Here is a 16547-nt window from a genome sequence, read left to right on the forward strand (position 1 = left end):
TGGACATAGTATAGTCATCAACATCGATATCATCCTCAGTACTATCACTAATTCATTGTTCGATTACGCAAACTAAGTCAAGATTCATCGTATCTATCACTTTCAACCCATCCATGCATTCAACATTTCTGTATTTTCAACATTCAAGATTAACCATATATGCAAAAATGCAATGATTGCACCTGTATCTCAAGCATAAATTAAAACTTGTACATAGCTTTATCACTAGTACTAGCTTGTCGACATGGTTTTCCATCATCTACAGTGATCCTTTGATTGTGCACAACATCAATTATTCATTTTTATTGCTTGCACGTGAAAGATGCATATTTTTTAAAAGACTAAGCTCGATAGATAGTGCTTGAGATAGATGCACGTTCTCCAAAGGATCATCATCATTTCATTCATCAACTTTTTCTTGTTCAACTCTCAAAACAACAACTTTTTCTTCAATTTTGCAAACAACTAAGTAAACGTCACCACTAATAGCATGAATTTTCTATCTTCAGCATCCAAGACATCTATCCATAAATGTTGGCTATCTAATTTGGCATATCTCCAATACCAGAAGCTAATTGGCTCTTTCGCATATCCAGTTTTAAGAGACATCAAAGCTATAAATTCTTTATAGCTATTATTTTTTGAGACCACTATAGATCTTCAAGTAGAGTGATTAATGCGGTAATAGTATATTTTAATACTTTTATAGACCATTATTAGGTGTCTATAACAACCATACAACATATATCATTTATCTTCAGAAACTAGTATGTGAAAAAAGAATATATATATATATATATATATATATATATATATATATATATATATATATATATATATATATATATATATATATAGTAAACCCTAAACGCTAAACACAAAAAACATATAAAAACGATCTACAACAACAACCAAACATAAATAAATATATACATATAAAATCCATAGTATGAAATAGAAGCATACAAATCTTCGAAACAAGTTGTTAAATCATGTTTCAAAAAGATGTGTTTGAAAAAAAAATAATAGGTTCAGTCATTAAATATGTGCTTACCAGAAAAAATTACTGTCGAAAATTCTGGAATACTTGAAGATGAAGTCCCACCGAAATAGTTTCTGGAAAAGTGGCCACTGGAAAGTAGGTTGGGGACCACTAGTTGGGTACTGGTTGGAGACCACAAATAGCCCTAAAACTTTATACGAACATATTATGGGTTGCGGTGTTTCGGCTTTTATACTCACTAAGTTCGCACATAATTTTATGTGAACTTCATAACATATGTGTGATATTTCGAAGTTTGAGAGTAAATTGAGGTTCGCATACAATTATGTGCAAACTTCGTGACATATGTGCGATGTTTTGAAGTTCGAGATTAACACAAAGTTCACACATAAATTTTAGGTGACCTTCGTGATGTCCGCAAGAAAAAATGCGCGGAGATCCTTTTAAGTGGAAGTTTGCATTACACGATCAGCGGAGCGATATATCGCATGAACTTTACTAGTTTTTCACTTGCGACAGTTAAAAAGGTTATAGTGAAATTGGGTATTTGTGATTTTGAACACGAGGAGAATAGCGAAAATTGGAAAACAGGTCATATTTTCTACGATCGTTTCCATTGAAAATTTATGGATCTTATTTGGGACTCTGCTCGAGCCCAGGTCTGGTATGAGATTTCATAAACCATACCTAGCTCCATATAATAGTAGGACCCTTTGAGTCTGACGTGAATTCTAATTGGACCTCCGACCCTGACCCTATAGGATTTGTTATGGGTCAGGTCTGGATCAAACGTGAGCATTGGCACCGGTATGAACCGCACCCAAAGGGTAGCACAGTTAAGGTGGGCCTTGGCTGTCAGACGGGCAGTGGGGGGGTCGAGAGCACAACCCCTTGCACAAGCCAAAGCAAGCATAGGCCCTTGGGGTGAGGGTCATAGCCTATGCGTTTTATGCATCCGGGATGACGACTGTCTCCACTCTCCAGTCCCGGACGTGGTTTCTCCCCCCAAGACATGTGAAAAAAGAACTCGGAATTTATGAGTTAGGTCCAAGTAAGAATAAACAGCGATGATGATGATGTAGACCCCTTCAGTTTGAATATTCAAAAGAAACTTCTATACACGAATGTTGGACAAAGCAACAAAGAGATTCTTTCTTAGGCGAAGCATAGATGTGAAGAAACGAGTTAATCCAACACAACTCATAGGTTATTGATGCTACTGTGCGAAGGTTGAACGATGCAGTGGAAGGGAACTCTGTATGTACACCATGACCATTGCTGCAAGAACCTAGGCAAGAAAATGGGGTCATGCAAATCTGTTTCCCTCAAGGTAAGCAGTAGTGCAACATCATTCACTCAGAATTCCTTAACAAATGTTTTTACAAGGTACAGAGATGGCCCCCGTGGGGCATCAAGGCATTCTTCATCTGCTTTAAGCACCAAGTTTATGTGGTTGAAATATGCAGGAAGGTTTTTGGAAGAACTGATACAAAATCAACACTGTGATCCTTTGGTTTGAAAGTGTTCCTCTTTCAAATGCTCAGACCTCTGCCCTACTCATGGAGACATGATTGGAAAGCAGAAGCAAGGTTGCCAAGCTAAGAAGTAGAAATGAAAAAACGATAGTAAAAGCAGAAGCCAGAAGCAAGGCATTTTGAAATGTATAAGTGAGAAGTGATGAATCAATTTGAAAGCGAAATTAGAATTGAAAAGGAACTGATAAAAATATAATGGAAAGTGAAATGACAATCGAATAAAAAGCAAATAAAAAATGAAGTAAAAAAAGACTTCTTAATTTTCATGGTTTTTAGTGTAAGAATGAAATTATGTCAAAATAAAAAAAATAATAGTTCCTTATTTAAATAAAGCAGAAGATAAGTGAGTGAGAAGCATGAGAGGAAGTACATAAAAAACATAAAAAGAAGTCCTAGAAGACATAAGAAGCATGGACAAAGGATATGAGAAGCGTGGGAGAATCAAGATTCCCATCAAGTTGGAAAGCAAGGAGTATTATACTTCCAAAGCGAATTTCTGAGAAAAGTGTTTCCCACCTATCTAAGAAGCTTTTGGTAACTCTGGACAGAAAGAATGTACATGATGACACCATATGGCTCTTCTGATGCATGATATGGCCCATTGCAGTTTCATCCTTACAGAATTCATGAACTGCAACCTAGAGGACTAAGTCTTGTTCAGAAATGACAACAGTCAAACAAAGCATCATATTTTACATGATTTGTAGATGGTTTCAAGAAAGGTGGCTACAGAGTTAGTGAGCCATAATTATTAAATGAGGAACCAACAATAAGAAGAAAGTGTTGGAAGCTGAAAATAAATAAGAAACCCAATGTCCAATGCAGCATCTGAATCAATCAAGGTCTTCTCTTGATATTTCATCTTATATGCCATTGTTTAATAATTTTATATTTATTCCAATAGCTAATCAAACATTCCTTATACCAAATCTCAGAGCAACTCCTGTTTCAAGATGAATGCTATTCACCTCCTAAGTGGTCACCAGTTGCCTCCAATTGCAGTAGCTAGGCAAGGTTGCGATTGCAGTTGGTTGAGAAGAAGAATGAAGAGCTTTCATGAAAGAATAATAACAGGGCAGGATTAAGCAATTCACTTTCATTATCGACTGAATTCCTAATGTAACATGGCCCTTGGGTCTCTCTCTCTCTCTCTCTCTCTCTCTCTCTCTCTCTCTCTCTCTCTCTCTCTATATATATATATATATATATATATATATATATATATAATCTTCTTACCCAACAGTCCAATATTAAGCATGCTGTAGAAACTCGAGAACAAAGGTAGGGATGATATTAAATTAAACAGCTTCACCTATGAAAAAAGTTTGGCACTTGCATCAACTATCTTTTTATAAAGCGCCCATGTTCTTGCTTTGGCATATAAAGCCAACATTCATCCAAGATGCCTCTCATTGGCCAATTTGGTATTGGCAGCTAAGGTATCAGCCAGATTCCTACCATTCCAAACCAAGAAAATGTATAACCAGTCCATAACATGTACAAATTAGATACCAGATACGGCTGTTTATTTTGCCTTCCTCAATTTGGGTTTCTTCTCCTTCGTCCTGCGTTTCTTGACATCAACAATACTAGTCCATACATAATTAGAAGGTATGGCAAAAGGCTCCTGCTCACATGGTTTCATGGACATGGATTTCCGATTAGTAGAACGAGCAGCACCACTGTTACTGGTCCGCTTTAACCAGGAACTCCATGTTGGATGTTGGATATGCTCAACCTCCTCTGCTGAACATTGCAAAAGAGAGGGGCTTGACAATGGCGTGAAGAATTGATCTAAAGGGGGAAGATCCTCAAACTTGGTGAACGTGACTACAACTCTCACTGTAGGAACCACAGGGATGGCAACCTGCATCATTGTAAGATTGAAGTTAAATGAAAGCCCCTCCCCCAACACACACATGAAAGCTGAAAATGACAAGACCTTAATGAAGGATGGATCCACAGAAAGCAAACACAATGGATGCTAATATCCAAAACAATGTCAAACATGAAACTTTAAGAAATGGAGGGAATTGAGATAAGAGTGATGGATCAAATCAAATAACCTCATTACCAATTCCACACCTCCAAAATTTCTTTTGGATGTCAATCCTGAGAGGAGCAAGACAGGGTTTTCCCAAGCCTACGTGCTTAGTCAGATTCAAATGGTCATTTTGTTGGAGAATAATTGTTTGTCTCAGCAAAATAGGAAAGACAGAACTGAAAAGGAAACATCCCAAAATCATTCATCAACATGTATCATTCTTGAGAAATTTAACAAGCAGTCCTTCTAGGAAACCAACTAAACCCCAAACCCCAGACGCCTAATGACAGTTTTGGGCACTTGCAAGGCAACATGAGAGAACAGAGTAAATCCACACCAGAGCAGGGGTTAACTCTAGCCACCCGTGTACAAAAGATGGAATCTCTTCATCAGTCACTTGTTGCGGCCCAAGTTATAACTCCAAATGTGTACCAGCTTCACCTTAACCACACTCAGCAAGGTCCCCACAACTTCCACAACTAACGTCTGGCCCCTGGCTTACAGATCAACTCACCTAGTTCCATATATACTCGAAGCCAATAATGTAGGACCAAGCAACCTACTCCCAACTCAAACCTCAGATTGCAACATCAAGCTCCCAAGTCAGGCCCACTTAGTTCAAAAATCAAAGATTTATATTCTTCAGCAAATTCACAAGCAAGGAGAAAAACTAGGCATGATCACTATATTTAGCAATAAATCAAAAACATTCACATCATTATATATACTCACAATATGTCAATCCATGATCAGATTTTCAACATAACACCCACAAAATTTTGATCTTGAAAATAAATTGGATGCAGTAATTTATGTACCTTGACCGGGAATGTCCCAGGTGGGAGCTTGGTGGTGAGCAGTTCTCTGAGTCTCCTCACAGCCTTCACCTTGCTGGCCAGAATATCCAACAAAGGCAGCAGCTCCTCGGTCTTTAATGGAAATTGGTCGGTGAGCCAAATGCAGGGCCTCAAACTCTTCTTGTACTCGCTCTCCCCGCTGCAGTCCTCACTCAACCTCATCCTTGGTTTCGCATGCTTGCCGGAAAACGGCACGTCGACGCTCCTCCTCCTCCCGGAAAACGATTTCTCGAGCGGTATCCGCTCGCCCTGCTCGTAGCTGCTGTTCCTCCGGCGTCCGACGTCCGGATTCTCCGCGACGAGGAACCCCTCGTCGTCACAGTCCTCTATGAACTCCAATGGCGAGACGCGGAACCCGTCTTCCTCGACCTTCCTCGTCTTGAAGCTGAAGGTGACGTTATGAACCTCAAAGACCCGAGCTTTCCAAGCACCAACCATCTCAGTCCGCTCCTGCCGACGCCAATTCAGGCGGTTAACGAGCTCGGCCCGCGTGACGTCCATCCCCGGCCGGAAGACGGCAGACTGCGACCGGAATGCGTCTTCCTCCGCGGGCGAGGGCAGCGTGCTGGCATTCTCCAACGCATCAACAATCTCTCCGTTTTCGTGGTCCAGCAGGAGAACAGAACCAGGGGGCACCGAATTGCCGCCGGGTCCGGTGCCACCGTCGCCGAGGAAGAGGAATGTCTGATCGGAACGGTGGGTTTTCAAGCCGTCGAAGCCGGAAATGGTGGTGTCCACCCGGAGGTCGGCATCCCTCTTCCAGACACGATACGTATCAGAGGGCGCGACGCGGTTGAGAAAGGGGACGAGGGAGCTCTCGAAGTGGAAGGAGAGCTCCATGTAGAAGTCGCGCATCCGGCGGAGCGCGCCGACGAGCAGCGGCAGCCGACAGCGCCACTTGGCCCACGCCGAGGCCTGGTGGTGGCGGATCAGGACGCCGGTGATCTCGTCGCGCCGACGGCAGACAGACTCCTGGAGGGCATTCCAGCCGCGGGCGTCCTGCAGGGAGGGGTCGGCGCCGGCAGCGGCGAGCAGCCGGACGGAGACGGCGTCCCCAAGGGCGACGGCGAGGTGGAGAGGGGTGAGGCGGCCGGGGACGCCGTCGCGGCGGTCGACCACGGCGGAGACGACGTCGGCGCGCGCCTCCTCAGCGGCGGAGTCCAGCTCCGTGAGCGGGCGGAGGCGGGGGAGCTTGGAGAGGATGGAGGAGAGGCGGGAGTAGTCGGAGAGGGCGACGGCGTGGTGTATGGGGCTGTGGGCGAAGGCTTCGGGTGGGGAGTTTGCCATTGTTTCCTTTCAGGCGTTGGGTGGTGGTGGAGAAGAAGAAGGGAAGAGGAGAGGGTTCTGTTGGGGGTCACTGCATCAAACACTATTGTGCATGAGAGTGACTCATGCACAAGAGGAACCTCTAGAGAGAGAAAATCTTGATGGGGGCGTAGTCTCGTAGAGAGCGAGTGAAGTTTGTAATCTTAGAGAGAGAGAGGGACGAAGGCTTTTTTATATAACGGAAGCCCATGCGTCTGTAGAGAGAGAAAATTATTTTGATGGGTCGTAGTCTAGGGAGGATGAGAGACTAGAGACAGTAGAGATAGAAAACTACGATGGGTCGTGCCGTAGTGTTGTTGAGAGAGACAGAGAAAATAATGATGGTCGTAATCATACAGAGAGAGAGAAAGAGAGGGACGAATGCTTTTTTATATGAGCGAAGCGGGAAGGCCGTCCGCTTCTAGAGGGAAATTTTTTTATGGGTCGAAGTCTTGTAGAGAGAAGAGACTACAGTTCTTTGGCAAGCGGCGCCCATGGCACTAGAGTGAATCTGACGGGTTGTAGTCTAGAGAGAGAGAGAGAGAGAGGAAGGAATGCTTTTTGACTCGTGATCAGAGGTAAGCCCCTGCGTTTCTAGACAGAAGATTAATATACTGTAGAGAGAGAAAGGAAGAGCAGGATGAATGCTATTTGGGGACGAGGAAACTGGGAAGTCCTTGTATTTTTAGAGAGAAGATTGGTGGGGGTAATGAGATGTACTTTAGAGAGAGAGAGAGAGAGAGCAGGGGCAAGGGGGCATGATTTGTCAGGAGGGCTTGCTATTTTTGTTTTGCAGGTTGGTTTGCTTTATTTTGTGTTGTTTGCATGGGTCTCTGTGAAAATAAGGGAAAGACCTTTGTGACGACCAATAGGAGACGTTGGATCTGACACCGTTGATTCTTTTGGCAGTTACCAAGGTACTGTTAAATCTCACCCTTACTTTTTCTACTTTTTTGGCTTCTTTATCTCTTTAGAGGACAATTAACTATTTGATTAAGGAGTATCTGTGTTGTTGCAAACGGGTCGGATCCATGTAGTTTCTGACCCGAATATGGGTGTCTTTTTCCTGGTGAGCAAGCATTTGAAGGGACCACACCCGACACTCTGCTCTTTTCCTTTGCTCACTTGGCGCTATCAATGAGATTCTGTGAATGGCATGGACTTCCTTTGTGCAGTCTTGGTTGCAGCTCTCAAACAGAGTACTGGTCCAGCTGGGTGTGTCAGGATTAGTGCCACACAACGAGCCAAGCTAGCTCTAGCTCGAGCTCGAGCTGGTTTAAACCTGACTTAGACTCATCCGAGTAAGTAAAAGAGCTGAGCTTGGTCAGGCATTCAGGTTTGATTAAGCTCGATTAGCCCAAGATTGCCCTTTGAGACTGAGCTTGTGTTGGTAGGTGTGCACTAGGTTTTGTATACTTGTGCACGTGCAGCTCTGACCATTTAATTAAATGATCATTGATTAACAAGAACTTATACATGGTTCATTTCATACAACAACAAACAATAACAACTAAGCCTTCATCCCAAAACAATTGGGGTCGGCGATGTGAACCAACAAAGAAAATCATTCTGGGTCTTCCACATGAATCCTTCTCCTCCAATCATTTCTATCCAATGTCATGTCCTCGGTGAGGTTCAAAGCATTCGTATCCTTTCCTATCATCTCCATCCAATCCAAGTCTTTCTAGGCCTACCCCGACCTCTTTTAACTAATATATTTTTTCATTTCTTCATTCTTCTAACTGGAGCATCATTAGGCCTTCGCCGAATATGTCCAAACCACTATAAATGATTCTCTCATCTTATTTTCAATGAGTGCAACGCCTACCTTCTTACGTATCTCCTTGTTCCGAATTTTATCTTTTATTGTATTTTCACACATCCATCTAAGCATACGCATCTCAGCTACACTCATTTTTTGAATATGATGTCTCTTGGCAGCCCAACATTCCGTACCATATAGTAAAGCGGGCCTAATAGTCGTTCTATAAAACTTTTCCTTCAACCGCAATGGCATTCTATGATCGCACAACACTCCAGTTGCACTTTTTCATTTCATCCACCCAACCTTTATCCTATGATTTACATCTCCATCAATTTCTCCATACTTTTGAATGATAGATCCCAAATATTTAAAACAGTCATCCACCAGTATTTCTTGATCACCAAGCTTCACTAAACTCCCATCACTACTTCGTTGCTTACTAAACCAACATTCCATATATTTTGTCTTACTCTTACTCAACTTAAAACCTCTTACTTCAAATGTCTGTCTTCATAATTCTAACTTAGCATTAACCTCAACTTTAGACTCATCAATCAAAACAATATCATCAGCAAACAACATACACCACGATACATTTTCTTGAATTGATCTCGTAAGCTCATCCATCACTATAGTAAATAGGAAAGGGCTTAAAGCAGATCCTTGATGTAACCCAACCGTTATAGGAAAATTGGTTGTCACCCCTCCACAAGTGCGGACATTGGTTACTACTCCTTTATACATATCTCTAATTATACTAATGTACTTGAGAGAAACACCTTTCTTCATCATTGTCCACCAGAGAACGTCCCTAGGTACTCTATCGTATGCTTCTTATATATCACAATCACATGGTTCATTTCATAAAAAAATAATTTGAAACATGTGATTGTGATATATAAGAAGCATAATTAAGATATACAAAAAAATCAACAGCATTCAATATACCAAAATTTTATGATGCAAGGTGTGACCTCTAGAAAATAAACCATTGTAAAAAAAATCTTTAGGGTCAGATTCAGCGAGAGTTACTTTAATATGTGCAAGTATTTCAATCATTATATATGTATTTAACAATTTCTATGCATATTATCTAGTTGGAAAATCATAGGAGCAAGCTCTATTGACTCAATATAACTCCATAAATGTGTTTATTATGATCTGTTGGCCAGGATACCCAGGTTAGATTAGGATTGGATAAAGTAAACCTAGCCATACCTGGCCAAATATTATCTTTTTTATATTTTTTACATTGAAAATTTGCATATCTTAATTGGAACTCGGGTTGGATCTGAGTCTGGCATGAAGTTTCATGACAATACCCAGACCGAGCTAGATCTTATCAGACCTGGTATTGATCAGGATAGGGTCATACCCAACATGTTGAAACTGTTAGTTTTGATAGTGGAACCTAACCATCCAACAATCTCATTCAACCCAACTGAATTTAGACTTGTGAGTCAATGAAAATTCAAGAGTAGGTAGCAAAATTGCTACAAAAAATATCATAAATAACATACCCAACTTTATGTCTGGCTTTGGTTAGATGAAGACTTGCTCAAATCTTGGAAGGATCTAACTTGAAGAGTGATTGATATTAGGGGTGGACATTGGGCCAATAACTCAATGAATTGTCAGGTACCTGGCTCGATAATGTAATTGAGCCACCAAAGCGTCTAGCCCATTTGCAAAATAAATAAGGGCCTATAGGTCCTGTCCATAAGCTAGGTTGGCCCTAAAGGTATGTTTGATGGCTTGTCCAGGGTTGGACGAAATAAACAAAAAGAATAGAACAAAACATTGGTTCTGTTCATTCCGTAACGACTGTTCCAAGTCCAACGTTTGTTTGGACCGTACTCAAATGATATGTTCTAAATGTCTGTTGTTTGATGACAGAATCTGTAATTTTCCTTGCATTTCTTGAGTCTTGTTGCTTCAGTTTATCATGGATGCTTGCGCTCTCAATTCTTTGTTTTCAAAACGCCTAATCAGAAATCTGAATCTCGGGATCGTCGAGCTTCACCGATCGCATCCTTCACTCTACATTCGATCCAGAAACCCTAGGATCAGGTGTTGCTTGGTGGAATCGGACGACGGTGATCGAAAGAGAAAATGTCACCATCTTTTGTAATTGTCGATGACGTTGACAGTGGTTTCGTTCCCGTTGGCCGGAGGTGATGCCCTTACGAAGGTCTCCGAGAAGAAATGGGCGAAGAGATCAGAGTTGCTATCGATGTCGTCAGAGGAGGTGAAGTCATGGTCTCTGGACCTAAAGTTGCAGGGGAAGCTCAAGCACGTCATGAAGCTCCCCAACTTCTCCCCCCGGCGTCGGCCAGAGGTTGTGCTTATCGTCCTAGATGATTCTAGGGTTTTGAGGGTGGTGCTTCCAACGGAGGAGAGGGATCTGAGGTTCTGGGAGTCGTGGGATCAAATGGGAATTGGGTCGCTCTGCGTGAACGTGTGCACGCACCCGACCCCCAGAAGTCATTTCTGGGTTTTCTATAAGACATTCCAGCATTCCTCATCTCGCTCTTCCCATCAAAGCCGCAGTCGAAGCGGGCGATTGAGCTTCAGATGTCTAGGAAAGCACTCAGGGTGCGAAAGAGGGAGGAGATAGTGAGGTTGAGGGAGGAGAGGGAGATGATGGTTGCCGGAGAGAAAGGGGGTTGAGAGAATGAGGTTGAGAGAGTGGGTTTGAGAGAGAATGGTCGCCGAAGAGGGAACGGGGTCGAGTGATGCTTGCCGGAGGGGAATGGGGTCGAGCGATGGTCGTCTGAGAGGAACGGGGTCGGAAAGGGGGAATGGAGTGGGTTTTGACAAAGAGAGGAGCTCCAAGAGAGTGTTGGGCGTGCGAGATGGTTCAACGCGCCCGTTCAGAAATTTTCGTTCCTTTCATTTCTGTAATTTTTGCAATAGGGGGAAGGGTGGAATGAAAATAACATACTTATAAGAACGCGGCGGACGTGCGGAACGTCGTCCGCCGCATCCAATGTTTGTCAAAAATCGACGTTCTTAGTGTAATTTTTGTCTGAATCATGCCGAGAACAGTGCATCAAACTAAGGGTACGTTTGATGCGTTGTTCTCAGCGTGATTCAGACAAAAATTATGCTAAGAACAATGATTTTCGACAAATGTTGGACTTGGCAGACGACGTTCCGCGCGTCCGCTGCATTCATATTTCGTTCCACCCTCCCTCCTGTTACAAAAATAACATGAACGAAAGGAACGAAAATTTCTCGATGGGCGCACCCGCGATCTCTTGGTTCCTATCGGATCCCGAGTTCTCCTTCGCCATCTACGCCTCCTCTTCCATCGCTCGACGACGGGCCGAGCATGGCGGAGTCAAACCTGACGGCATACGCCGGCGTCCCGTCGGACTTGAAGAGCTCATAGTTCTTCTCCGACGTTGGCCCGGGCTTCAGGTTCTCATTGAACATGGTGAACACGTACACCTCCAGCCCCACATTTGGCTGCTTTGGCATCCCCCTTTGCTCCACCACGATCTTCATCAGGTTTTTGTTGTACATTCGGGCGTTCTCCAACGAAGCGTTGGTCTCCTGCAGGTCCCCCTTCGACGCCCACCCCGTCTCTGACACCTTTACCCTTAGATTCCCCTCCGCCTCTAGTGAGGCGTACACGACGTCGATTTGGGCGAACAACATGTTATAGTTGTGATGCCCGGTGCTGGGGTCCAAGATTTTGGCGTTCTCCCGAAAAAGGACATGGTCAAGGGAGATGTGCTTCGGGTCCAACATGTAGGCAAAGAAAGGGTAGGCGTTGATCAAGAACGGCGATTCGGTCCGCCCGTGGAACCCTAGCAGAGACCGAACCGGTCCGGTGAGATTTCGCCGGAATCGGCTGCTCAATGGCATGTAGGACGATTCCAGGACGGCGAGCGAGTGTGCCGTCGTCACCTCCACCTTATCCACCAACCCTAGGGTTTTTAGAGCTGCGTAAATGTTCTGCATCGCCGAAACGAGGCACTCGGCCAGCGACGAGTCATTTCCGGTGAGCACCTCATTCCCAATGATTATATAACTGATCCGGCTCGCCAGAACGTACTGTTGGATGTTCTTCTTGACCCAGGCCAGGGTCGTTGCCAGATCCGCCATCTTTCCAACACACTCATTCGGGATTGTGACGACGAATTCGACGCCGGTGTCGTGGAAGGCACGGAGGACTCTCGGGTTGGAGTCGTAGAGCTTCACCTTCGTAATGTTGATGGATTGGAGCAGCCCCGCCACTCGGTCCGACAACGGGAGGTTGTTCGCCACCTGCCCGTAGTTGATGCCCACCGTCGGTGATGCGCTTGCCAAAAAACCGGCACCTGCATGAAGAGAACCAAACCGAGCAATCCAACCTGGGGGTACATCGTCATCAAACAACAGACAATTGGAACATAGCATTTGAGTACGATTCAAACAAACATTGGACTTAGAACAATTGTTACAGAACTAACAGAACCAATGCTCTGTTCTGTTCTTTTTGTTCATTTCGTCCAACCTTGGACAAGCCATCAATTATACCCTAAAAGCCTCGATTTTAATGCGGTGGGATCGGGCTTGAGGCTGGGCCCATCGTGATCTTATCGGACCCTAATTGGGCAAGGCCAAGTCAGCCTATGGCTGTCAATGGGTCGGGTTTGTACCGGATACCTGACTTGACCTGAACCCAAAATTTTTAGTATGAGCATTAAAAGCATCACCTGAATAATATTCGGGTCAATCCGAACTCGATCTGAGCAATATGTGGGCCTGGTTTAGGTTATGATTTTTATCAGGTACCTAATTCGGCCCTGTTTTTTGCTGGGTAACCGACCTAACCCTGGTATTTTATATGTATTTTCAGTAAAAGTAAAGTCTTGAAATTATAGAAGTTCGAGTTTGTGATATCATTTTTGTGACCCAACAAAATCCGGACTCGAATCCAAACCCGCTTACTTATATGGGCGGGTTTCGGGTTTGGGTATATCCTGATCAGTCAGCCTTGGGTCGGCCCCATGCCCAGTAATTGGTATGTTCTCTCATTCAAAGGTACCCTTTGCAGTAAAACCCTTGGCTGTGTCTTACCTATCTAGTCTAGCCTCTTTTTTCTTGTTTTTTTCTCTTTTTTGCATGCAGATGAGCCAATATGGTAAAACATCATGCTTGCTTGCTCCCATCAATGTCTCCTTTCACAGAGATCAACTGAAGCAAAGATTGAACGGTGGGGGGCCTGCATCTGCTGCTCTCATATGGCGTTGTCTGTCCTCTGTGACAGTCTGTGTTGGGGGAGCATGTGTTTGGTCTTTCACCAAAAAATCATGTCCTCTATTCATTACTTGAAGACTTTAATGACCCTCATGCAAATTTTGTATTCACCTGGCTACCTAGTCAACAAAATCTAATTAGAAACTGCAATAAAAAAACGAAATGCATGTAACCAAGGCAGAATAACCAAAAGAAAAAAAATTAAATAACTACAAAATAAAGATCAAAATCATAAAAAAAAAAAAACAGTGAATGAACATGTCAGACCATACCCTACACAAGCGTTCATCCAAAAACTGTGATGGTTCATGGCTTTTATTGCGTCATTTTAACACTGACATGAGACACACACACATACACATACACATGTACATGCACGCAATAATTTGTCAGGTGATATGACAAATCATACAAGCATGTTTGCTTTGATCACAGGTGAAATGAGCAATCAATCATAGTCGGGAATTCAGAAGCTAAGAAGCTATGTTTGTTGGTCACAGGGTCAGTCTTACGACCAACTTTCATAAGATTAAATGATAAGCATAGTAAAGGCGACGATCTACAACTTGTACTTTTTCTAAACCTTGAGAAAGTGTTGTAATTGTGATTTGCAGTATCAAGAAGATGAGAAAATCAACACTACAAAGCTTGGGCATTGGTGTTCGACTTTGATGGCATTTGCCCTTGTGCCTATCTTAAATGTGTGGGTCCCACCAAGAGTTTCCACTTGGGTGTTTGTTTTACTTGAAGCAGGGGAAGGAATCTCTTTCCCGCCTAGGGCGAAACAAACAGCCTCTGAAAGGGGCGTTTGTTGCTCAAAATTATGAAATGGTCCTCTTTCCCATGAAAGCTGAAACAAACACTTCCATGGAATGAAAGCCCTATCACACCCCACCCCACAAGAGTGCCCTAACCCAAATGGTAAATCTATCTAGGCTTGCCAAACTTAGCACTTTTGCCAAATTATTATAACTAGCAATGTGCTCGTGTTTTGCACCAAACCAAGGAGAGAGAGAGAGGGGGAGAGATGAAAAGCGATCAACATTACTTAAAAGTGAAACTCAACAAAGCGTTTGAGTCTCACAAGCACAAACACAACAGGGACATGAGAACACCATTAACACAAAAACAGAAACACCCCAACACAAACAGAAAACTCATCAAGGACACCAAACCAAGGAGAGAGAGAGAGAGATGGAACATGCAAAGTTTAAGATACCAATTAATTTAAAAAATCAAATGCTAACTCTAGTGAATGTGGAACGCTATTTTTCCCATAAAATTGAATAAGCACCTTCTCGCATACTATTATTAAAATTCAGTCTAATAATCAGAGTAATACATGAAAAAACAGCGAAAAAAAATATTCTTGTTCAGAACACCACCATCAATGAACCATGGTATCAATTTAGGGTCCCAATAATTGTATCTTAATGTTATAATCCTTGGAAGCTAAGGAAACAAAACCAGGTTTTTCTTTAACACCACCTCAAGCACATGAAGTTCAAGTTGTCAACGGGATGTTTCACTAGTTCAATCGCTTCGACCAGCGACCTTAGGTTTTTTGGGTTTTTTTTTTATATATTTACATCGAGAAGCCACCCCGAGGATTCGAGACCTAGTCGCGCTGGCTTCACCTGCCATACGGTCACTGTCCTGACAGTTAAACACTGTGGGTTTTTTTTTTTTGATTTATAACTCGAAGAAACTGCACCCGGCACAAAGACCTGGTTGCGCTGGCTCAACCTGCCATACCTACAGTCGTCGTGCCGGCAATGTAAAACTCTGAGATTAGAACCCCTGCCCCCGGGGTCCTATGCTGACATTAGGGGGTTTACCAAAGGAGAAACATGAAATCTTATGCCACCCACTTACATTCAACACACAATAAACGGGAATAAAAGTCCAAATCTATGGATTTTCTTTATTTTGTGGAATTCAGATCCTAGCATGAAATCTCCTGTTTGAGAGAAGATTCGATCGGCTTTGGTTTTTTTTTTTTTTTTTTGTGATGAAAAACCCTCCGTGAGAAGGTAAACCCTGGATGGGGTCACCGGCACCCAAGCTCTCGCCAGTTAAAGGCACCCGCACACTCGGTGAGAGTCGAACCTGGGATCAAGGGATTGGCACATTCTCCCCAAGATTGCTGCCACTTGAGCGACCTGGGTGGGCGTGGTTTAGTGCATTTAAACACACCATAAGTGGACCATGGTGCACAACCAAGTGAGTAGTCATTCAATTCACCAAGAGGATTCATGAGGTAGCTACCATGAGGTCCATCCGCCCAAGGGCCATGTGACTCACGGAGGACAAACTGAAGGGAACAGTAAATTGTGAAGGTGTGGCCCTTGATCCCATTAATGTTTGTTAAGACCTTCCCTAAATGTGCTTCCCTTAGTGATATCCTAGTGTCCTAGGCTGGTGTCCCTAGGCTTGGGCTGCATGGCTTCATAACTAGGCACCGTTAGGGTTCCACCATCACATGGGGCTGTCTCCCATCTTGCTTGGCAGAAGAGTAGCCCTCTCCAAGCGTTCCAAAAATGTTCATGCAAAGGGCACTTTAGAAGCAAAACTTGGATGCCCATAAAGTTTATTTAGCATCTAGTGGGGGCTCCATAGACCCTTTGTCCAGTTTATGTAGCACCACAAGAAAAATGCTACTTAGCGACAGAAATTTGCGATGGATTATTTTCGTCGCCAATTTGTGATGGATTAGCGAGCAAAAACTATTTGTCGTTAACGTTTGAAATATTTGCAAATTTAGCGACGAAAATATTTCCGTCGCTAA

General features: G+C 43.2%; 1 protein-coding gene and 1 pseudogene across 1 annotated transcript; both read right to left on the reverse strand.

The window, feature by feature from the left end:
- Positions 1-4063: 4063 nt before the first annotated feature.
- LOC149822851 (uncharacterized) lies at positions 4064-6726 on the reverse strand. Its single transcript, XM_089980396.1, has 2 exons — positions 5401-6726; positions 4064-4405 (listed from the first exon to the last, which is right to left on the reverse strand). Exons 1-2 carry the CDS (start codon positions 6724-6726, stop codon positions 4064-4066), a joined length of 1668 nt encoding a protein of 555 aa, XP_089836522.1.
- A 5050-nt stretch (positions 6727-11776) lies between these two features.
- Positions 11777-13027, reverse strand: LOC149822852 (glucan endo-1,3-beta-glucosidase 11 pseudogene; annotated as a pseudogene).
- Between the last annotated feature and the right edge of the window lie 3520 nt (positions 13028-16547).

This window comes from Nuphar pumila, chromosome 11 (genome assembly GCF_984573655.1).
Source record: "Nuphar pumila chromosome 11, dmNupPumi1.hap1.1, whole genome shotgun sequence".
Taxonomy (NCBI): Eukaryota; Viridiplantae; Streptophyta; class Magnoliopsida; order Nymphaeales; family Nymphaeaceae; genus Nuphar; species Nuphar pumila.